At 36.9% G+C, this 25006-nt stretch overlaps 1 protein-coding gene across 1 annotated transcript; it reads left to right on the forward strand.

The window, feature by feature from the left end:
* Positions 1-3269: 3269 nt before the first annotated feature.
* LOC104222327 (flocculation protein FLO11-like) lies at positions 3270-20878 on the forward strand. The gene is made up of 5 exons (XM_070154776.1): positions 3270-3446; positions 7866-7997; positions 8082-8842; positions 9595-9894; positions 20729-20878. The coding sequence occupies exons 2-5, from the start codon at positions 7871-7873 to the stop codon at positions 20876-20878; spliced, it is 1338 nt and encodes a 445-aa protein (XP_070010877.1). The 5' UTR covers positions 3270-3446; positions 7866-7870.
* Positions 20879-25006: the final 4128 nt, after the last annotated feature.

Below are 25006 nucleotides of genomic sequence, written 5' to 3' on the forward strand. Positions count from 1 at the left end.
TTCTTCCAATTAGGCAAAAGAACCAAAAAAGGAACGAGTGAATTTCTCATGTAATTTTTCCGAATTATTATGGCACTGTTACTTTTATGCAAGTCAAGGATATGGTACAGTTCGTTTTATGCAAGTAAAGAATATTAGACGACGACATATGATCTGGAGCATCTATGCAATATATTATTATCAAGAATATGGAAGAAAAGATTATGCATAAATGTTCGAAACGTACTCTTAAAGGTAAAAATAATACGCCTTTAATTGGTGCAATAATGGAGAGGAGTTTGGTCTTTCCCGTGGTTAATGCTATATATACTTCTTTTTCTATTATCTCTCTTTGCTCTTTTTCCCTTTGAACTAATCCGCGCATCGTGCGGGTATGTATACTAGTTCCTATATAATACATATTGATCCCTGTTTATCGGAAAAAAACCCGACAAAATAGAATAATCATTAATTATAACCGATTAATGTATTAATAGTGTGAATAATTCGTTACAATATAAGTGGATAAAATTCAAAACCAGACTGGAGTTTTTAGATGCTTGTAAGGTTACAACAAACCTTAAAGAATTTGAGATCCTCAGGACTAAAGCCATCCTTATGTTTCTCTGATTGATTAACAACAAAGAAATTTATTGCACACTAAAAGCAAGTTTTTTTCTTCAGGTACTTGAAAGATGAAAAAGTACGTAATTTTTTTTATTTTTTTTTACAAAGTAAACCAATCGACTGACACTAAGCAATATAACCTCATAAAGCAATCTTTCCAACTCGAGGTTAACTGAGTCCACAACACAATGCTAGTGTGAGAGTGCATCCCCAAAGTTGCAGGCCAACTCTAATATAAGAGAAATAAACACTCCAAGAGAGTGACCCCTGCCACTTTGTTCTAATGATAGTTCAACGACATAAAATAGAATTTCTCAAGGTCCATAGAACAAACAATCAGATGGAGATTCTAGACGAAATAACAAAAAAGAAGAATAACCTCTTCCCTTCCTTTTTGTCCCTCATCCAGTTCATAATAATTCATACATACCCATGATGAATGAATGGTCAAATGTAAAGCTGCATAAAGGCTTAAGAACCAAACCCAAATGAGAAGGTTGGAGCTAACAATTCCACCTCTACATAAAATCTCAAGCCTTCTTTTTTTTTTTTTTTTTTTTACATAATTGGTCATATTCAGCTCACTTCCGCTACATAGAGTTTTGAGGTACATCGAAAGCCCATCACAGGCTCACAGCCATAACTAGCATATATATAAGTAAATCCACTTCTGATCAATTCAAATTGTCTCGTTTATTAATAAATTTTCTTAAGCTCCTAAATGTACTTTCTGATTATGTTCACGGAAAGGCACAAACTTTAATCAGTTCATCAACATTTTAATCCAATGGGCAGACTCCAAGATTTTACTAACCCAATTTAACATTTTCTAAAAGATTTAAAAAGTTCCTCCCTAGTTTTAGTTTACCTAATGTATCATAATTACTCAAGCAAATTAGTACATGTAAAATGAACAAAAAGCATATCAAATCTAAAATTTCACATACTTGTATAAGGAACAATAATGTAGATACAAACAGAAATCAAAAGGAAATTTCGGCAAGAGTAAAGCACAAAAAAGGATATTTCGGTAAATGTAGAAAGCGAAAAAAATGAGGAAAGCGACCGTGATGAGCGTAGAGGTACGCGTTTCGCCATGAATAAATGTGATCTCCTGGCTTGAGTTCATCTTTTTGGATCTTGTTTGACAGAATTCCGATCATCTCCGGCACCGTCCACCACCGTGATCCCGGCTCCGGCATCACTTCCCTTTTTTGATAACTTAATTTTTGGGGATGTGATGTGACGGTTTGCTTAGTCTCTAAGAATTAACTCTTTGATCATGTTTTATGAAGCACCATCAAAGGAGGATTAACGCTACTTCAAGCATAGCTGCAAATTTTTCTATCTTTGATTAGCACAGGACTGCTCTTTATTCTCTGTCAATAATTCTCACTGCTTTCCTTAGAACTACACAACTTATCTTAAACTATCTTGCCTTCCCGTTAGTTATATGTGCCTTCTTTTGTCTTATGATGTCTATTTTTGCTTGGAACAAAGTCTAATTAGGGCTGCAATTCATGTGCATACATTAGCTGCAATTTTCTTTCTTCTGTTTGTTTAGCACAAGAGTGCTCTTAATTCTCAGTCAATTATTTTCATTTCTTTTGTCACAGAAATTAATTGATATGAATCTAACATAATATATATATTTTTTTAGAGTTTAGATTAGAATAATAATGTTATCCAATTTGGCTAGATACATCCTATCTATGTTCGAGATGGGTAGAGTTTGTTAGATAAGATATCTAAAAGAATTGGATTCTTTCTCCTTTTTTTTAATCTCTTCTCATTCAAACGGATTTGAATTCGTTCTTAAACAACTCTGATTAAGGGTGTTCATCTGTCAGTTTGGTACTATTTTTATATATTTTGATTCTGTATATTTGTTTTTGACTTTTTATAATGTTATACCAAATACTATACAAATATATTCTGTATGTTTTAGTTTACACTTACGGTTTCGGTGTGTGTAGGATTTATCAAGTAATCATTGATTAATTAAGATGTATGCTTACCTGAATTCTATCTCCTCCACCACCCTTGAAATTTTAAAAATCTTGGTTTCTCCTTGAGGAACGTGGAAATTGCTTTCTCAAAAATACCACCATACAATATACATCAACTTAAAGAATATTACGAGTCTATGATTTCTACATCATTGATTATCACTGTCAATTGCTTACGCCATCCAAATAATTTTTTTTCTTCTTCCAAATCTATGGGCCCATGATAAGTCCACTTGCGTCCGAATTATGGGAAAGAAAGTTGGGAATCAAATTATTTAAATAATTTTTATAAGGTCTACTTACATATTATTCTTCTTAGATTTTATTTGTAGAATTATACTGAATTTGTTGTATCTTTTTCCCGAACAAAAATGCAAACAAAATTATAGAAATGATATAAGTTCATTTTGTACTCTCTCTCTCCCTCTTATGGAAGGTCCTCATTTCAAATTTTCAATTATACATTTTATTTGTATTGGTGGATCACGGATTTCGAATAGAACAAATATGACATAACACATGCATAGATCTTGACCTAGTCCTAAATCTATGATCACAAACAAGAGACATATCACATATGGAGGACATTCCCATCAAAATAATTGAAGTTTATGGCATCGAGACATGTTAAAGGACAAGTGGTATTACATTTCAAAATCAACCTGGAAAATGCTCTCCCTTGAGAGATTCTCCTTCCCCATATCTTTTACCAAACAACTTACTAAACCTACTCAATTCTAAATGGCTTTAACTGATGATCACATGTCCGATCAAGAAGAAGATCTACTCAATAGAAGCACCAATAATTATCAGCAACCGACTGAAAACAAAGTAAGCTTCCGTGACAAACTTCTAATAGACAATTGCTTCATCCCAGTAGATAGCATACTACATGATGATTTTGCTCATTTTAATCTAGATGATGAATATGATAACCCTACTAAACACCCATTCTTTATGCCAATCTCCTCATCAGAAAAAACAAGACTCTATGAACCATGGCAACAGGCAATGACAGTAAAACTGCTAGAAAAACTGTTAGGATTCATGCTATTTAGGAATAAACTAAAAATTCTTTGGAACCTAAATGAGGATCTAAACTTGATAGATCTTGGTGAAGACTATTATCTAATCAAATTTACAACCTCAGAAAATTATGCAAAAATCTTAAACCAAGGCCCCAGGTTTATAGGATCATAATTTATATCCGTTAAAAAATGGGAGCCAAAATTCAACCCCACTGATGATCAAATGCTTTTTTCAACAATTTGGATACGACTGCCTGAATTGCCAACAGAATACTATGACTTGGCAATCCTCCGAAAAATAGGAAGTCAAATTAGATCAATACTAAAAATAGATAGTTGTACAAGAAACACTAGTAGAGGACGTTATGCAAGACTTTGTATATTAGTCCAGCTAGGAAAACCAGTGCCCAGGGATATAATCATTGGAAAGCACCTACAGAAGAATATTCACTATGAGAGCTCAACTCCTGTATGTCAAAGCTGTGGATGCCTAGGTCACACACTGTACCACTGCAACAGTTCAACAAGCATGGAACAAGGTACTTCTTCGAATACTACAAAAAATGAAAAAGAAAAAAAATGAAGAAAAAAAAAGAAAAAGAAAAAGATCAGAAAAAAAAATGGAAAAGAAAAAATTTACAAGGAAAACCATATTGAGATATCGGAAGGCCCGTGGACAACAGTAACCTTCCCCAAAAATAGCAAAAAACATTTTTTAACATCTACTACAAATTAAAATACCCAATTTTACCACCCAAGACCCATAACAATTTTTCCAAATTAGAAATCTACCAAGAAACATCCCTCCCAACTACACACACGGCAGCCAAAGAAACCAATCCAAAGATAAGTACCAACTCATTGCAAACAAACGACATCTTCAGTGAAGATGCAACCAAAAGCAAAAATCCATCATCAAGTACACAACCTATTATTACCAAACGGAGTCCCTATCTTTACTAAAACAACACAGCCCCATGATCTAGAACACATAAACAAATTCCTCCAACATACACCTGCCTTTCCAAACCACACGAACGACAAGGACACACCCCAAAGAGGGAAAGTACAAGCACTCATAAGTGCTTTGACAAACAAATCTCCAGAAATAACTATCCGAAATCCCTTAAAGTCCTCTAACAGTAGCCCTACACCTGCGCCCTCCCTCTCCTTTAATGCAAATCCTCACACAAATTAAAATCTGTAGCTCTCTCACGCAAACTTCTACCCAAACCTAAACGTAAATCCCATCATTTAAGACACCAAACCTTTCAGCCTTCTATAAAAACACCCTCATCTTCTCACCCTCCTTCACCATATCCAGTTAGCAACGAAGCAATACATCAACAAACCCCAGAAAATGCCTCGCTCAAAACACACTTCCACCGGCCAACCTCCACGTCTGAGGAACCAAAACAGACGATCAACCCAGTCTTCAACATCAACAATTCAAACAACTGCACCTCCATGCACACCCACGCTGCCTCCGCCTCCGCCATGCATGTTCCAGCTAGCACCCTCGACTCTAGGCACAAACAGTGTCACTCCCTTCCACAAACCAAACCACCACTTCAACTTCAACACAATCCAGGGATCACTCCCTCTACCACTAGACCCTTTCCAAATCCAGTCGCCCATCCCAAGCTGGAACAACAACTCGATGAACTATCATCCAACCATGCCATTAGAAATTTTTCCACTACAAATGACCACCCCAGAAATGATCCAAGCATACCAAACGCTTCTCTACAACCAAACTGTCCAGCAAGACGACCTACTATCTTTGGGAAACATGTTGATGAACTCCTCCAACCTCATGCAATACCAGAACTCCAACTCGCCCTCATACCAACTAAGCAACTTTGCCAATTTATCGCTAAATCAAGTACTCCAAACACTGCACACACCAGTCACACAAGCCCAACTGGAGCACTTCTCCATGGAACAGGTAGTACCAGTGATGGAAACATCACCTCCATCATTCCATTCAACTACTCAAAGTTCCCCTCCCCCGCAGGTCCCGGAACAGGAGGGTAGCAATCCAAACACTCAAGGCCATGTGATGGATCCCATCATTCTGACGGAGGAGTGTCTGACTCTGACCTTCCTAGAAAATGCAGAAGAAAAAATCTTGCTTCAAACTCCGCCAAACATTCGGAAAGTGTCGTTGAACATAAGGTCGTGTGCATGGTCGCCCATGCAGCAATATGTCCTAAACCAAACCAACTCTCAAATGAATTACCAAACCAACTCTCAAATGAAGATACTGCTATGGAATTGTAGGGGAGCAAATAATCTCACTTTCAGGCGTAATTTGGACGCCATCCTCCATGCAAACACACCATCTGTTCTAGCTCACATAAACTAGAATGGCTGACCATGATATGTTGCTACAACAGTTGCCTTTTACTGATTTACTGCAGGCACCAGCTTCCGGGTTCTCAGGGGTGTTTAACCAAAAATCTGAGTCTTTGGTCAAAGCTAAAAAGAAATTCGGGTTACTGATAATCAGGAGACAAAAATAAAATACTTTTGAGAACGATGGTAAAGAAGCAAATAGATGTGTATTTCAATAAATTCTCAATAGTATTCCGTGTCCTTACAAATGATGATACTTCTTCCTTTTATAGATAATTCTAGGTAAAGGAATGAAGCCTCAGCTTTAATGATATAATCATGAGTAATAAATGATATTAAATAAGCCGTTATACAATCATTCCTATTAAATACCAATTTCGTAACGTATCAAGTATTTAATAATGAATTTGGACTCCTTTCTGTCACCAGATCTTTGCTTTCAATGCATTCTATCCGTTGGCTGTAAATGATTTAAATTGGTACGAGACTCGTATCTATACGTCGTCTCGTGCCTATTTAAATTCTTCTTCCCGTAGCTGTTTCCATCCGTGCCTCTTAGTCAATTGCTGCGCTTTGACCATTTAACTAATCCACGTGTCATGCCACATCATCTTTTAATATAAACTCAGTTTTTTCCCAATACAGATAGTCCCCCCACTTTCCATTTTTTTATCAATTAAATAATTGGGAAGTGGATCTTCATGTAAAAGGAATTTTTGCCACAATTAATGCTCATGACAGTACTAACGTCTCAGCAGTCTTTTCCATTTAATGTTCTGCCCATGTGTCATTTTCTAATTGATTCCGCTATTCATACCCTTTTTCGAGACTTCTTCATTCTCACTATTTACGAAGTGATAGCTGCCTTTATTATAGGTTTTTCATCATTACACTTAAAAAGTTGACGGTTCCCATTTTACACATAACTTTGTCTTCCTTTGTCTTCTTCACAAATCTTCAGCACATACTTCCTTCTTAACAATGTCTTCTTCAAACCCTAACCGTAAAAAAGTTCCAATTCTAGATCAATTCCCCAACGCCCCTGTTAGACACAGAAGAGGCGGAGGAGGTAGGCTTCGAACAGGGTTAGAATCTACGCGAGGCGGCTCCTCTGGTTCTTCTTCAAGGAGTTCTATCCCAAAAGCCCCTTCTTCTAAAAGTAGGGAAATTCTTGATCCTTCTCAAGAACCCTCAGTTGATGATATAGTTCCCGGCGATTTGTCTTTTGAAAGTGACAAAACGTCTCTTCAAAAACAAATTAAAAATTTAGAAAGAGCCGATACTTACCCAACAATAGTAACCGAGCTTACAATCCCCACCATAAGAAGAGATTGTAACTGGAAGGATAGTCTCCGAATGTCAATTCCTTCCCCAAATCAAAGAATTTCCTCTTTTAGAAGTGGGTATTCTTCTGTTTACACTTACCCCTTCACTTTAGGTTTTAATCCTCCGATTGACCCAGTTATTCTCGATTTTTGTCGTTTCTTTACAATTTGTTTGGCCCAAATCGGTCCATTGGTGTGGAGAACAGTGGCTTGTTTGAGATATTTATCCTCCAAGGCCAATGTCAATTTCACCTTTTCTCACCTCATTCATCTATACCATCCTAACTTAATACGCCATGGGGTTTTTACCTTAACTGCAAGGAGCAAAAAAGTTTTGGTAAATCCTGAGGATGACAAAGATCGTGGATGGTATATCCGTTACGTTGCTGTCCGTACAGTGGACTTGATTGGCGAAACAAATATTCCCTTCCCTGAGAAGTGGAATTTTGAACGTAGGTTTCCTTTTATTTACCGTACCTACTTTTGAGAATTTCAAAAGAAAGTTGTTTTTAACCTCGTCCCTTCTTGGTTTTTTGTAGCAACCATGGGAGATGTGGAACCTATTCCCAACTTTCGTGGTTGGGTAGACTCACTTTTGAAGATTGCTTCTAGGGAGCAGAGAACTTGGAAATCAATTTCTTCCTTACATGGCTGGAAAGTCAAAACACATGGTATCCCCCTTTTATATGAAATTTTTTTTACATGTTAAGCACTTTTTCCTCAACTTTAATCATGTATATCCATCCTTTAATCAGGATTTGGAATTAGAGGAATGACGGCTGAAGTAGCTATGGTCATTCGCATGTCTGCGAATGCTGCTCTTGATTTGGATAAGGCTCGAGCCTTGCTGCCTAAAAAGAAAGCTACAAAGGAAAGTTCTGAAGAAGAAGATGAGGGTACCTCCCTAATTACCAGGCCAAGGATCAGGAGACGAATAATCATTGATGATGAAATTGAAAACACTCCTGCTCGTACCTCCGCCACCGAGCCTGTTTTGATTCAATCTGATGAGGACGCCGAACCAAGAGATAATAATGAGTCAATTCAGCATCTTTTTGAAAGTGGTTTCGGGAGTGGCGAGCTCGGTCCTGTTTTTGATGAAGCTCCTCTTTCCTCATTTGTTCCTATTTCCTCCATTCCTCTGCCAACCGTAAGTATTTCTTTACCAGTTTTGACGACTTCTGTTCTTTTGCCAGTTTCTACCGCTCCTATATTCGTTCCCTTGGCTGTTTCTTCCACACCTGCTTCCGCTCCGGTGTTGGTTTCTACATCTTTTCCTTCCATTCTTTCCACTGCTCCTCTTCCCTCTGTTCATCATACAGAGACAGGTTCTAGCAGTGGAAGTATGACTATGAGAAGTGTTACTTTGGAGGTTCCTGCCAATCATAGCCTCTTGAGGAAGACCGGCAGAGCCGATGTTTGGTTCGAACCTCTAATTGGAGATATCGAGAAAAAGAATATGGAGAGCCATAGTTGCTTAACTTTGATGAATGACGTAGTTCATTCTACTTTGAAGGTATTTTTACCAACAAGTTTTTTTTTTTTTTAAATTATCTTCAATCTCTCATTTCCATGACTTACCTCTGTAGGCTAACCTTATTGGCATGGAATTAATGGGAAGAATTTCCCTACTGGAAAGAAAAGCTCGTGAGTCTGAAAAGACTGTCCACGAGGCCGAGGAAATAGCTAGGGGAGCCCAGCTTGAAGCAACCAATTGGAAGGAGCAGTTCGAGAATGCTCAAGGGACCATAGAGGAGTTTGCAAGAAGATAAAAATCTCCTGGAGCAGCAAAACCGTGGTTTAACTTCTGAACTGGCAACTGTCAAAGCCTCTTCAAGCCAATTGAAAAGAGACAAAGAGCTTTTGGAATGCTCTTTGTCAGAACAATTATCCAGGGCTAGTGAAGAAGTTAGAGAGCTGAAGGCACTTTTGGCTAGGAAGGAAGAATATGCAGGAGAGTTAGTGCAAAGCTTGACTCAAGCTCAGGCTGACTTACAGACTTCTTCTGACGAGATTCATGCCTTGAAGAGTTCTCATGCTTCTCTTGAAGCTTCCCTTGATTCCCATTTAGCTGAATATCAAATCTTAAAAAACGATCTTGCTATGTGGGAAAAGGAATATGGACTTCTAGAGGAAAATTTTAACATAGAAGTGAGTTGGGCTTTCCTGAAATCTCGTCGTGATGCTTTGACGGAAGCTGCTCAAGAAGGTTTTGACTTGCAGTCTGAACTGGCCAAAGTCATAGATACCATCGAGAAAAGCCAACAGTCTGCTGATACTCCTTCTCCTGCACTTGAAGTTCCTGGAACAGAAGAACTTTTAAATGAAGAAGTGAATACTGTAGCAATTGGGATTACAATTCCTGCTTCAGCTAAAAATGTTGCAATTCCAGCTTCAGAGGGTGAAACTTCTATGACCCAGTCTGTGGAAATTGAAGCTTTCGTGACTCTTGTTTCCCTCATTGATCCTAACATTTCAAGCTCTGCTGAAATCGTTCCTGTTGCTGCTTCTTCAGAAGTTGCCACCGTGCCTGTGGCTGAAAGTGAAATAAATATTGCAACTTCTGATGTGCTAACCCCTTCAATTGGATGATGGTTTTATCCCTTAGTTTTTAAGGGATTTTTTGGTGAAAGTCCTCAGTTATCATAATGGGACACTTGTATAAACTTTTATTGACTAAGTTTCTACTTAGTCTTTTTAATTATATTAAGAAGTTTTGTTAGTACTTCAATGTGTTCTATTCTTGCCTTTTCCTTACTTATTTAGGACTTATAGAATAGTTTAGCATTTTTATCCTTTGAAAATGCTTTATGATTCTTCTCATGACTTATTAACATGAGGCTTATAAAAGAGGGCCCTTTTATTTTATCGACACTTAATGAAGAAGACGTCTCAACTTCATAATGGTGTTATAATACGATGAAAGTAATAGGAAAACACACGTTTTGTATGAAACAACTTTGGCAAGTTTTTATTCATAAACTTTTAACAAGTGTTTGACTGTTACATGTATTACAATACATCTACAACTTTCTCGTAACTGTTTTTCTTGTAACAGATTTGTAAATAACATAAAATAAACAAGGTTTTTCTTCATAACCTGTTTCAGTACATAGTCATGACCCTATCTTTACATGTTAAGAAGGGTTTGAGAGGTGACTTTGTTTATGAGTTTGAGAGATGACTCTGTTGTTCTCATGAATGTTGAAGACTTCGTAACTTTTTCTCAACACTTGCTTCTTTGTGGCCGATTTTTGTTCGATACTCGTATCTGTTTCTCTACACATATCTGTGTATAATATGTAGTCCCCCAAGTGTTTGAGCGGTGAAGTATGAAGCCTCGAGCACTTGTTTATTTCTTTTACTTTGGCCCTTTTCCTGAAACAGAAAGATATACGGGACTCGACGGTGCGATTATAGATGAAGACTGCCTAACTCGTGTGTATTTCCATCAGATTAATTGTAACCCTGGGCTAGGAATTTAAGAATACTCCATTTTGCCTTGCAGGTTGTGACTCATCATTTGGCACGAGTTAGGATATTTTGCCTAGCATCTAAAATCGTTAGTAAAATATTAATAAACCAAGAGAGAAATTTTAACATGATGATACCTGACCGTAGGTACTTTCTTAAAAGTAATATCTTTTTAAGTGGACAGCATTCCAATGTGAGGGTAAAACTTTACCATCCATTGTTTCCAACTGGTATGCTCCTTTTCCCGCAATGCCACGGACTTTGTATGGTCCTTCCCATGTTGGACTTAGCTTTCCTGAGTTAGCAGCTTTTGCAGATTGGAACACCTTTTTAAGCACGAAGTCCCCAATTTTGAAAAATCTGAGGCGTGCTTTCCTATTGTAATATCGTTCTATTACTTGTTTTTGTGCTGCCATCCTTATCAAAGCAGCTTCTCTTCTTCCTTCAAGTAAATCTAGGCTAACCCGCATCTCTTCATTATTAGATTCCTCCGTTGCCTGATCGTATCGTGTGCTTGGCTCACCTATTTCTACTGGAATTAAGGCTTCCGTACCATAAACCATCGAAAATGGTGTTTCTCCAGTGCCTGTTTTGGTCGTTGTACGATAAGCCCATAGTGCTCCAGGTAACACCTCAGGCCAATTACCTTTTGAATCTTGTAACCTCTTTTTCAAGTTATTGATAATAACTTTGTTAGTTGATTCTTCTTGTCCATTCCCCACTGGATGATATGGCGTAGACGTTATTCTTTTGATCTGCCAACTTCGAAGAAATTCTGTAACTTGTGCTCCAATGAATTGTGGTCCATTGTCACACACGATCTCCTTTGGTACTCCAAAGCGGCATATTATATTTCGCCATATGAAGTCTTTAACTTCTTTTTCTCGTACCTGTTTAAATGCCCCTGCTTCTACCCATTTAGTGAAATAATCTGTAAGTACAAGTAGAAATTTTACCTGACCTTTTGCTTGTGGAAGTGGACCTACGATATCCATTCCCCATTTCATAAAGGGCCAAGGGGCTAAAACAGGATGTAGTAACTCAGCTGGTCTGTGCATATTATTGTCGTACCTTTGACATTTATCACATTTGGACACGAAACTGGTTGCCTCTTCTTCCATCTTAGGCCAATAATATCCTGTGCGAATTAACGTTCTTACCAGTGACCGTCCTCCTGCGTGATTCCCACAATGTCCTTCATGTACTTCTCTCATGACATATTCGGTTTGAGAGGGACCGAGACACCTTGCTAGTGGTCCGCCGAACATCTTTCGATAAAGATTACCTTGATATAAACAATATCGTGCAGCTTTTTTGCGAAGCGCGTAAGCCTTTCCTTTGTCATTAGGCACGGTTCCGTGCTGTAAAAAGGCAACAATTTCATTTCTCCAATCCCATGTTAGATGATTAAAATTTACCTCGTTTTTATCAGGTTCAAGAACGGAATGAAATAGATGTATGACTGAAGCATCTGTATTGTTTGCCACGTCTGCTGCGGATGCAAGGTTTGCTAAAGCATCTGCCTCTACATTCTCATCTCTTGGGATCTGCACTACTTTCCAAGTTTGGAATTGCTTTATTAACTCCCGTACCTTTGCGAGGTATTCTTGCATTCGTGACTCTCTGGCTGTATAAGTCCCCAGCATCTGATTAACCACGAGTTGAGAATCACTCTTGATTATAATCTGTGTTATGCCGAGTTCTCGTGCCAATTCTAAACCTGCAATTATAGCCTCATACTCTGCTTCATTGTTAGTTATAGAATGACATTTTATAGCCTGTCTAATGGTCTCACCCGCAGGTGGTACGAGGACTATTCCTAAGCCTGCCCCTTTTACATTAGATGAACCGTCAGTGTATAAAACCCAAGTCCCCGGGTTCGCACCATTAAAAACTAATAATTCTTTTTCTGCTTCTAAATGCATCCCCTGGCTAAAATCAGCCACGAAATCAGCTAGTACTTGAGACTTTATAGCGGTCCTGGGTTGATAAATAACTTCATACTCACTTAGTTCTATAGCCCATTTTGCTAATCTTCCTGAAAGTTCGTGTTTATGCAAAATATTTCGAAGTGGAAAAGCAGTAACTACTACAATGGGATGACATTGAAAATAAGGTCTTAACTTTCTAGATGCCATGATCAAAGCTAATGCTAATTTTTCTAGCTGTGGGTATCGTGTCTCAGCTTCCAATAAGGACTTACTTACATAATAAATAGGAGATTGTTTACCTTGGTCCTCGCGGACTAAAACAGCACTTACTGCGACTTCAGATACGGCCAGATAAATGAGAAGTTTTTCCCCCACCTTCGGTTTTGCCAACAACGGTGGTTTTGACAAATAAGCTTTCAAATTTCTAAGGGCTTGTTGACAATCTTCATTCCATTCAAAATGATCTTGCTTTTTAAGTGCAGAGAAAAACTTAAAACACCTTTCCGAGGATTTGGAAATAAATCTCCCCAAAGCTGCAATTCTTCCCGTTAATCTTTGTACTTCCTTTTTATTAGTAAGTATATCCGGGATTTCTTCTATTGCTTTGATCTGAGAAGGATTCACTTCAATACCACGATTAGAAACAAGAAAACCCAAAAACTTACCTGATGCAACTCCAAATGCACATTTTTCTGGGTTGAGTTTCATATTAAAAAGAAGGGTCCTCATTGAGTTTGTGAGTCATCACATTTGGTGGTATCCCTGTCATATCAGCGTGGGACCAAGCAAAGCAGTCTAAGTTAGCTTTTAAAAATTCGATTATCATACCTCGCATGTTCGTGCTTAAATTGGCCCCGACATAAACCTTCCGTTCAGGCCATTGATCAAATAACATCACTGCCTCAAGCTCTTCAATTGTCGTTTTGATGCTTTCATTTTCTTCAGGTTCTTGAATTGTGTCAGGTCTTGAGTCCAAATCCGTCTTTTCCTGTTCAGTTGAAGTTTGATCTTTTTTACCTTCAACTGTTTCCTGTAATTGCTACTTTTCTTTATTCTCGGCGCTCGTACTTGTTACAGCGTTGACACTTTTAGCCATCTGCTGATCCCCACGAATTTGGCAAATTCCCCATGGTGATGGGAATTTAATAACCTGATGTAGAGTTGATGGGACAACGTCCATATCGTGTATCCATGGTCTCCCCATGATCATATTGTAGGCCATTTCCATATCAACTACCTGAAATTTAGTTTCCTTCACAACACCCATAGCAAAAGTTGTTAGAAATACCTCACCTTTTGTTACTACACTTGAATTGTCAAAGCCTGACAAGGTGTGCGCCTTGGGTATCATTTTGTCTTCAGCTTGCATTTCTCGTAGTACCCTTAGTAATATAATATTTACAGAACTCCCTAGATCAATCAAAACTCGTTTTACATTAGTATCATGTACAAGTAAAGATATTACCAGTGCGTCATTATGTGGAGTTGTCACTCCTTCGGTATTTGCGTCATCGAACGAAATACTTTCATTTTCAAGGACCTGCCGCACCCGTTTCCCGTGTGTAATTGTTACCTTAGAAACCTTGTTGGAGGCTGTGTAGGTTACGCCGTGAATGTCCTCTCCCCCGCTTATGACATTCACTGTCCTCTTGGGTGAAGGAGGTTGTGGTGGCTCTTGTCTGTTTTTCATATAAGCTTGTTTTCCTTTCTCACTAAATAACTCAGTGAGGTACCCTTGCTTCAATAAATGATCCACTTCACTCTGCAGGAATCTGCATTCTGAAGTTTTGTGCCCGTGATCGTTGTGAAATTCGCACCAATGATCCGGATTGCGTCTACTTAGATTTGACCGCATCTCTTTTGGCCACCGTACCTTATCTCTCATGCTTCTTAAAACAGCTACGAGCTCGAAGGTAGAGACATTAAAATTATATCCACCGAATCGTGCCTTTAAACTCCTGTCATCATCTCGTGATTCTTGTCTGTTCCGATCATTCCTGAACTTTGAAGAAGAGCCAGAATCCCGGTTCCATGATTTTTGATCGTATTGCTGGCTATCTTGTTTCGACCGTGGGTCATTTCCTGCGGGTCCCATATATGGATCGTACCTGTTTTTACCTGATCTTTTTTCGGTTTCTGACCTTCGGGTACCGCCCCTTTCTTCATGATGGAGCTTAGGTACGGTATCTTCTTCGATTCGCAGCTTCGTGCTATACCTGTTGTAAACATCATTCCATGTGGTTGCAGGAAATTCTCGAAGACTTTCTTTGAGTCGTCTCGTGGCTTCAGAACTTTTGTCATTTAAATTACTTGCAAAAGCTATAGCAGCCCAATTGTCAGGCACACGAGGTAGAGTCATTCTTTCACGCTGGAATCTATCAACGAAGTTTCTAAGCAACTCCGAATCCCCTTGTTTGATTTTGAAAATATCTTCCATCCTTTTCTCAACCTTTTGTGCTCCCGAATGTGCTTTAATAAAAGAATCTGCAAGCTCAGCAAAAGAATTAATAGAATTTTCAGATAAAAGAGAATACCAGGTTAATGCACCCTTGGTGAGTGTTTCTCCAAATTTCTTGACCAATACTGATTCAATTTCTTGTTTGGTCAAGTCGTTGCCTTTTACGCCGGTTGTAAATGCAGTCACGTGGTCACGTGGGTCTGTAGTACCATCATATTTCGGGATGTCAGGCATTTTGAACTTTTTCGGAATTGGAAGGGGAGCAGCACTAGGCTTCCATGGTTGTTGTGAGTATTTGTCCATGTCTACTCCTTTTATTACAGGTGGAACTCCAGGGATTTGTTCAATACGCTCATTTTGTTCCTTAAGCTGTTTCTGCAAGGTTAGTACTAAATTTTGCAAATACGAATTATTTAAATTACCTGGTCCCCCTTCTTGTGGTTCACTGGGGGTTTCTCCGTTTCCAGAATTATCAAGACCAGAACGGGGGTTCTCCAATGTATTATTATTAGGAGTTGGTGTAGGTGGCGCAGCAGGCAATCGACTAACAAGTGCCTGAAGAGCTTTGCCGACCTGTGCATCAATTAGCTTTTGCAAAGCTTCAGTTGTAACTCCTTCAAAATGTTCAGATTGCTCTTGTTGATCAGCACGGGATTCAGTAACAGGAGTGCCTTCACGAGATTGACGTGGTGAATTTAGAGGAGAGGGAACCACGTTATCTTGATTTTGATGTATTTGATTCTCATGGTTTCCCAATGTGTTATTACTATTGTTGTCGGCGTTGTTGTTTGACATGGTGACGCCAATAGATAAGATATAGCTTAAAAGGAAAGATTATCAGATTCCCGGTAACGGAACCAATTTGTTTAACCAAAAATCTGAGTCTTTGGTCAAAGCTAAAAAGAAATTCGGGTTACTGATAATCAGGAGACAAAAATAAAATACTTTTGAGAACGATGGTAAAGAAGCAAATAGATGTGTATTTCAATAAATTCTCAATAGTATTCCGTGTCCTTACAAATGATGATACTTCTTCCTTTTATAGATAATTCTAGGTAAAGGAATGAAGCCTCAGCTTTAATGATATAATCATGAGTAATAAATGATATTAAATAAGCCGTTATACAATCATTCCTATTAAATACCAATTTCGTAACGTATCAAGTATTTAATAATGAATTTGGACTCCTTTCTGTCACCAGATCTTTGCTTTCAATGCCTTCTATCCGTTGGCTGTAAATGATTTAAATTGGTACGAGACTCGTATCTATACGCCGTCTCGTGCCTATTTAAATTCTTCTTCCCGTAGCTGTTTCCATCCGTGCCTCTTAGTCAATTGCTGTGTTTTGACCATTTAACTAATCCACGTGTCATGCCACATCATCTTCTAATATAAACTCAGTTTTTTCCCAATACAAGGGGGAATCGCTTTGCTTTGGAATAATCATGAAGTCACCATAGAACCAGTGGTACTCACTGAGCAGGAAATTCATGCGACCGTGAAAGTAATCACTTCATCACCCACATGGATTATTTCTGTCATATATGCTAAAAATAATAGTAGATATAAAAAATCTTGTTCAAAAACCTCAAGAAAATGTCTTCAATTATTACTCTCCCATGGTTAGTATGTGGGGATTTTAATGAAGTTACAAATGCATCTGAAAAATTAGGAGGAAACCCCATCAAAAATAATAGAGTGTCGGCCTTTGTGAAGTGTATAAACGAAATGAACATGCTAGACCTAGGCTTTACTGGACCAAGGTTCACCTGGACTAACAAACCTAATAGCCAAAACAATAATTCCCTTATACTAGAAAGACTGGATAGATTTATGAGTAACGTGGCTACAAATATACCAAGACTCAAATGTTACACATCTCCCACGCACATACTCAGACCACTGTCCATTACTCCTAAACCTCATACGTCATTCTAACAAACCTGTTAGTGCTTTTAAATTTGAAACAATGTGGCTACATCACCCTACTTTTAAAAATTTAGTCTCAAGTTGTTGGCACCATAACGCCGACTATACAATTGCTATGGCCACCTTTAGCCCAAAAATGGAACTCCACTTGCTTTGGAAACATTTTTGTGTTATAAATATATTATATTATGGATGTTCATTTAGTACTCCGTTGTAAATAAGCTTCCTGAAGAAGCTTATCCATATGAGACTCCGCCGTAAATATATTTATCTATTTAGTACTCTATTGGAAATAAGCTTCCTGAAGAAGCTTATCACTTCGGTACCCGGTTATGGATAAACATTACCCCCGGTAGAAGATTATCCATACCGGGTATAATAAGCTTATCCTTTCGGTACCCAGTTATGGATAAACATTATCTCTGGTAGAAGATTATCCATACCGGGTACAATGAGCTTATCCTTTCAATACTCCATTATGGATAATCATTACCCCTAGTATAAGATTATCTATACTATGTACAATGAGCTTATCCATTCAGTATTCCGTTATAGATAAATATTGCTCTCAGTAGAAGATTATCCATATCTGGTATAATAGCAGCTTACACAACAGCTTGTAGTAGCAGCTTACACAGCAGCTTGCAGTAGCAACTTACACAGCAGCTTCTTTTCTTCTATAAGTGTGGAAAGGTCGTGGCCCCAGTCGTGGTCATGGCCGTGGTCGGGGAAGAAACTCTAATCATGGTAATAATAATGCACCAAAGAACACTTCTCACCACCAGCAGTGGAAAAGGAAGGAACAAAAGTATGAAGCGGTGCAAGCACCAAATGCAGAAAATGCATGCTATAGATGTGGAGGAAAAAGGCACTGGTCACGTACCTGTCGCACGCCAAAGCACCTGGTTGAGCTTTATCAAGCCTCCCTAAAGAAGACAGAGAAAAATGTTGAAGCAAATTTTATTTCTGAAGATAATTTAGACTTCATGCATTTGGATGTAGCTGATTACCTTGCACTCCCAGAAGGAGAAACAAGTCATGTAATCGGTGGTGAATCTGTAGAAATATAAATATTTTAATTTTTGTTGTTTGTAATAGATAGTATGGCTATGTAATTTTTACATAAAGAAAAATTATGATTTGATAATGATGTTTACTATAATATATCGTATTTATGTCATTTTGAAGAATATGGATAACATTATTAGATCAACTTAAACTCTAGCAGAGTTTGCAAGAAATATACAACCACCAGAAGTGGTTATATTTCGTATATCTCATTGTAATTATATTTTGTTAACCACCAGAAGTGGTATATGCCTATGATCACCATAAGTGATAATTTAGGCTTTCTATGGTTACAATTGAAGATAAGCTACATAAATATTCTCTATATTAAATGCATGCCTCGATTTGCTCCTGAGGTAGTAAATATTTTAAAAGAGATTGAAGCATCATAATTTGATGTGATTAATGCGCATTCAGATAATTATGTTCGATTTCCTGAAGGATGAGAACTTTTGATAATATTAATCCATTCCCTGAAGTGAATGTGACAATATTAATAAGTCGGGTAAATATGAGCGCGCTCTTGATGTGAATATATTACAATTCACCTCCACAAGAGGTAATATAATTGAGAGAATATATACTCAATATTTCGTATTTTAAATTTGCTCCTGAAGAAGTAACACAATTGAAATTGCCTCCTAAAGTGGAAAAATATTATGAAGAGGAGTTTTCGTGTGCTTAAACAATTGTTTTACATTGTTTATTTGATTGTAATTTTCTCTCATGATATCAGCAGTGTCTGAGCAATATTTGATAGTATAAAATGTATCAACAACTCCTGAAGAGCTAATTGTTTGCCTAGAGGATACATGACACCAGTAGTGCTCGATAAATATTAGATTGTGGATAATAAATGAAGTCTCTCGAAGAGCTTATATATACAAATATATCATTCATATTATATGATTATGGTCAAAATATATGTTGTAGTAAACCTGAAGTTTACTAATACAAATTGTTATCATATTGAGACTACAAATGATTGGAAGATTGATAATCTTCATGTTTCCACAATCATAGAGGGTAAAATAATATGTATATGAGAAGTTACCCGCCTTATTCTTTAATTTGTGCTATATCATGTATCACAGTAAACCAGAAGTTTACTAAAGCAAAAGTTTATGCCATAATAAACCAGAAGTTTACTAAGAGATAGCACATGCCATAATAAACTTGAAGTTTTCATTTGCCATTTTTAAATGAGCTATTTGAGAATTCAGATAAGCATATATTAAAGAACTAGAAGATTCTTCTGGAATTCTCATATGTTGTTTGTTCTCATAATGAATTGATTATACCAGCTAAAGTTGAGACTAAGACCACTGATTCTGAAATATATAAAACGTGAATATGGGCGCGTTCACCTATCATGTGAACCACTTATAGATGCATATATGAGATGGTTATATGTGTAATTATTGTCAACCTGCAGTTTGGCATTTGGAATTGCTTTTCTCGATTAAGAGCATAATTTTCAGATTATGAAATCAAGACAGTTCATCTTGATAATGCTGGTTTATATCCAAGCTGGTTTAGCATTGAATACCTCCTATTAATGGCTAAACCATTGCTTATGAGAACAAAGCTTCATGTGTTGGTCTAAGATTTTCTAAATTGCATATAGCAGCACTTGTATGCATCAGATCAACAATATATGATAAGTCCTCCCTTCACAATTGGTTTAGGATCAGAAACCAAATATTTTTACTATCTTTTGTTGTGTGGTATATGATTAATTTCTCTACCATAATACACAAAGATATGTTTCCCAAAGATGATTGGGGATATATGTTAGTTTTTCTAACATTTGGGGGATGGAATAAACAGTTGAAAAATATGCTATATGAATCGAATTATCATGATCCTCACTTAGAAGATAATTCAAGTCGAATGCCAGAAGCATTTGCTGATCCAAAATTAAATATCATATTTCAGCTGCAAATGCTCCTATTAAAATTAAAGTCCCTGAAGGATAGAGTTTACTGTACGCATGAAGCGTGGTAGACCAATCGGTTCCAAAGGTAACAATCCTTGAAAAATAGTAGGAGCTAATGATCAAAATGATCATAATGAGGAGGAAATAAGCTCTAGAAGAGCCCACGACATAACATTTCATGAAACTCCCGAAAAAGTTCAGGTACCTGAAAATAAAGAAAGTGATGAGATCTCCACAAGTTATGTCGCTTCGGAACTGACACAAAATGATCGTCGACGATATATTTAATACAATATAGTGCACAATATTGTAAAAGATTGTGAGGATCGGACTAGCAGTCCAGACACTTGAAGATGTCATACCATTTAGATACAAGTCTTAACCTATATGACTTATTTGGCTAAATCAATATGAAGATCCTTGAAGGATTAAAAATGCCTGAATCATATAATTCAAAGTCTTGAGAAATGTACTCGATCAAATTATAAAGATCTTTGTACGGTTTAAAGCAATCTGTGTGCGTATGGTATAATCGCCTCAGTAAATACTTTCTGAAAGAAAGTTACATAAATTATGTTATTTGTCCATGTATTTTTATACAGAAAATGTCATTAGAATTTGTTACACTTGCTGTTTATGTTGGTGACATAAATCTTATTGGAACTCCAGAAGATCCCCAAGAGGGTTTTAAAAATGCTTTTCATGGACAAAGTGTATCCATTAAGTACACCAATGGACATTCAATCACTTGAAGTGAATAAGGATCCGTTCCAACCTCTAGAAGAGGATGAGGAACTCCTTGGTCCTGAAATACTCTATCTCGGTGTAGATGGTGCACTTATTTATCTTGATAATGCTAACAAAAGTGGTGCAGATCGTATTGGTAATGCAGATACAGATTATTTATTCGATACCCATAAAGCTCGATCTCAAATCGGCAAGCAAGGACTGCATATGATTAAGATCAGTGATTCATTCGATAAATATGTGGGTTGGAATGTGATAAAAGACCCACAATATTATACGGAGACAATGTTTTATGCATAGCCCTATTAAAGAGAGGATTTATAAAAGAAGATAGAACAAAGAACATTCATCAGAATTATTCTACACACATGATCTTCAGGAAAATTGTGACATTGATGTGCATCAAATTAGTTCAAGTGACAATCCGGCAGATTGTCTTTACTAACTTCAACTTTTGAGAATATGGTATACAAGATTGGAATGCGGAGACTCAAATATTTGAAATAAGGTTTTCTTCAGGGGGAGTAAAATGCGCGTTGTACTCTTTTTCCCTTACTAAGGTTTTTCCCACAGGGTTTTCCTTATAAGGTTTTTAATAAGGCAATCAACAATGCGTATTACTAAATATGTGTACTCTTTTTCCTTCACTTGATGTTTTCCTATGTGATTTTTTCTAGTAAGGTTTTAATAAGGCACATTATCTTTTAATGAACATCCAAGGGGGAGTGTTATAAATATATTATATTATGGATGTTCATTTAGTATTCCGTTGTAAAAAAGCTTCCTGAAGAAGCTTATCCACATGGGACTCCGCCGTAAATATGTTTATCTATTTAGTACTCTATTGAAAATAACAAGCTTATCACTTCGGTACCCGGTTATGGATAAATATTACCCCCGATAGAAGATTATCCATACCAGGTATAATAATCTTATCACTTCGGTACCCGGTTATGGATAAACATTACCCCCGATAGAAGATTATCCATACCAGGTATAATAAGCTTATCCTTTCGGTACGTGGTTATGGATAAACATTATCTCCGATAAAAGATTATCCATACCGGGTACAATGAGCTTATCCTTTCAATACTCCGTTATGGATGATCATTACCTTTATCTATACTGGGTACAATGAGCTTATCCATTCAGTACTCCATTATGGATAAATATTACTCTCAGTAAAAGATTATCCATATCTGGTATAATAGCAGCCTACACAACAGCTTGTAGTAGCAGCTTACACAGCAGCTTGCAGTAGCAGCTTCCTTTCTTCTATAAATAGAAGAGATTACAGTTCATTATGTACATCAGTTTGAATTCGAATAATATATCAGTTTCTCTCTATACTTGTCTTTACTTTATAGTCTTTATTTCATAGCATTTTGCAAATAAAAGGAAAATTATCGCAAGAATTGAAAGCCTACAAAAAATGAATCTGATCTACAAAAGCACGTTTCACCACAATCTTGAAACAAAGCTTATTTTCGATTACAATAATATTCTTCGACAAGAAGAGGACTTCTGGAAATTAAAATCTAGAGTCCAATGGCTAAATGAAGGTGATGCTAACACGAAATTTTTCCATACGACTACAATCCATAAAAGGCGAAATAACAGGATTATGGGCCTAATAGATAATGTTGGCAACTGGACCTTAGATAAGGATGCCATTAAAAACACTATCATTGAGCATTTTTAAAAAGTGTATACTACTGAGCTTCCCTGTAGTGTTAAAAAATTCATACCCGCTGATATTCATGCACTAACACACGACGAACAACTTCAACTTACCAAACCTCTTTCAGATGCCATCAATTCTTTTAAACCTCTAAAAGCACCAGGGCCAGATGGACTCCACCCCATTTTCTTACAACAATTTTGGGGTGATACTCAAAGTGCAAACATTAATTTCTGTATGAATGTCTTTTCAACAAACCAAATCCCTTAAGATATTAATCATACACACATAGTATTAATTCCTAAAGTAAAAAACCCTGAAATGATAACTCAATATAGACCTATAAGCCTTTGCAATACGATTTACAAAACTATTACTAAAATAATTGTCCACCGTATAAGACCTCTTTTGCACAAAATTATTAGCCCTAACCAATGCAGCTTCATTCCCGGTTGCAGAACTACTGATAATTGCATCATTGTCCAAGAAGCTATCCATTCCTTCAATAAGAATAATAGTAAAAAAGGGCATATGATACTGAAAATAGATCTAGAAAAAGCCTTCGACCGTCTCAAATGATCCTTCATTAGATTTTCCTTGGCAAGCTTAAATTTCCCCCCAAAGCTCATTTCACTCATTATGTCATGCGTCTCAACTTCATCCATATCAATACTTGTAAATGGGAAATCTACCACTTCTTTCAACCCAACACGTGGGATTAGGCAAGGTGACCCTCTTTCACCATACCTATTTATCATTTGCATGGAATCTCTAACCTTCTTAATCAACCAAGCTATTAACTATAACCTTTGGAACCCTATCAAAATAGGAAGAGTCCAAACAAAACTATCGCACCTACTTTTTGCAGATGATCTGGTGCTATTTGCTGAAGCGGATACAAAAAATACATCTACCATTATAAATATTTTCAATAACTTATCATCACAATCTGGTAAAAAATAAACTTTGAAAAATCTAAAGTCTTCTTTTAAAAAAATGTCAATACCCACCCTCAAAGAATTATTGCACAATCCCTCAACATTAACTCAACCACTAAATTTGAGAACTATCTAGGATTACCAATCACTAACCACCACCCAAAAAGTGCTGACTACCAATACATTATTGACCGCATGAATAATCGACTTCAAGGTTGGAAGGCAAAAATGCTATCCATGGTCGGTCATGCTATTCTCATCACCAGTACTCTATCAGCAATCCCTAACTATGCAATGCAAATTGTCACACCTCCTTTTTCCGACCCCGCGAAGGGCGAAGGAGTTTTTTCCAATTAAAGGACAGTCGAAACGGGATTTGTTTATTTATTTCAGAGTCGCCACTTGGGAGATTTAGGGTGTCCCAAGTCACCAGTTTAATCCCGAATCGAGGAAAAGAATGACTCCATATTACAGTCCGCGAACCAGAAATCCGGATAAGGAATTCTGTTAACCCGGGAGAAGGTGTTAGGCATTCCCGAGTTCCGTGGTTCTAGCACGGTCGCTCAATTGTCATATTTGGCTTATTTATCTGATTTTAATACAATTATGAACCGATGTGCCAATTTTAACTCTTTACCACTTTATTATTATTATTATTTTAAAAAAAATTGTGAACATCGTTTAAAACATGTCTTTGGATTACGTCACATGAAATGCACCCGCAATCCGGAACACATTTTTATTCAATGTTTTAGGATTTAGATTTGGGTCGCATGAAATGCGCATCCGAGTTTAAGAAGGTAAAATTAATTAAATCGCGCCTAAAGAGTCTAGCGTATCATTATTTTGGGTAGGGCCGTGAAATTTGCTAAAACGGCTCCTCCCTAATTCTAAGCGATTAAATGTACATTTATTGAGGGCCCCGCAATCTATACATTTCATTAAGCGAGGCTCATCTCATTTATTTGGACAAATCTTAAAACGACTACATTTTTCTATAAAAATGAGTCTCTAAAATAAAGAAAGAAAATCCTAATTTATTACTAGCTTTTATTATTTTAAGAAGACATGACATGCTAATTGCTTGATTAATACAAATATTGATGAAAAAGGAATTTCACTCTTAATTTCGAAATTATAAATAAAATAAAAATTCAACAACTAATATTCAAAATAAACAAATATAGCTAGATTAAAACTCAGCATTGTTATTTTTTAAAAAAAATTATTGAGATTAATTATTCACAATCATTTGAAACTAGATTTAACCATAATTACTAAAGCTTATTAGAAAGTTTATTAGACTTAAACGTTCTCTTAATCTTGCTTAAGCTCAAGTCATGCCTTAATGCCTAATTTACGATGTTTAATTTAAATTCGTGTCTTAGCTAAATTTAGCTACTTGTTCATGATCAACCTATAATCTTGAAGCCTTCATAACTAGTGAATTAACCTATTTTGCCGAACTGATTTATTACAGACTAACTTATGATATTATTTTCTTATTCCAGTTA

This window comes from Nicotiana sylvestris, chromosome 1 (genome assembly GCF_000393655.2).
Source record: "Nicotiana sylvestris chromosome 1, ASM39365v2, whole genome shotgun sequence".
NCBI classification, from domain to species: Eukaryota; Viridiplantae; Streptophyta; class Magnoliopsida; order Solanales; family Solanaceae; genus Nicotiana; species Nicotiana sylvestris.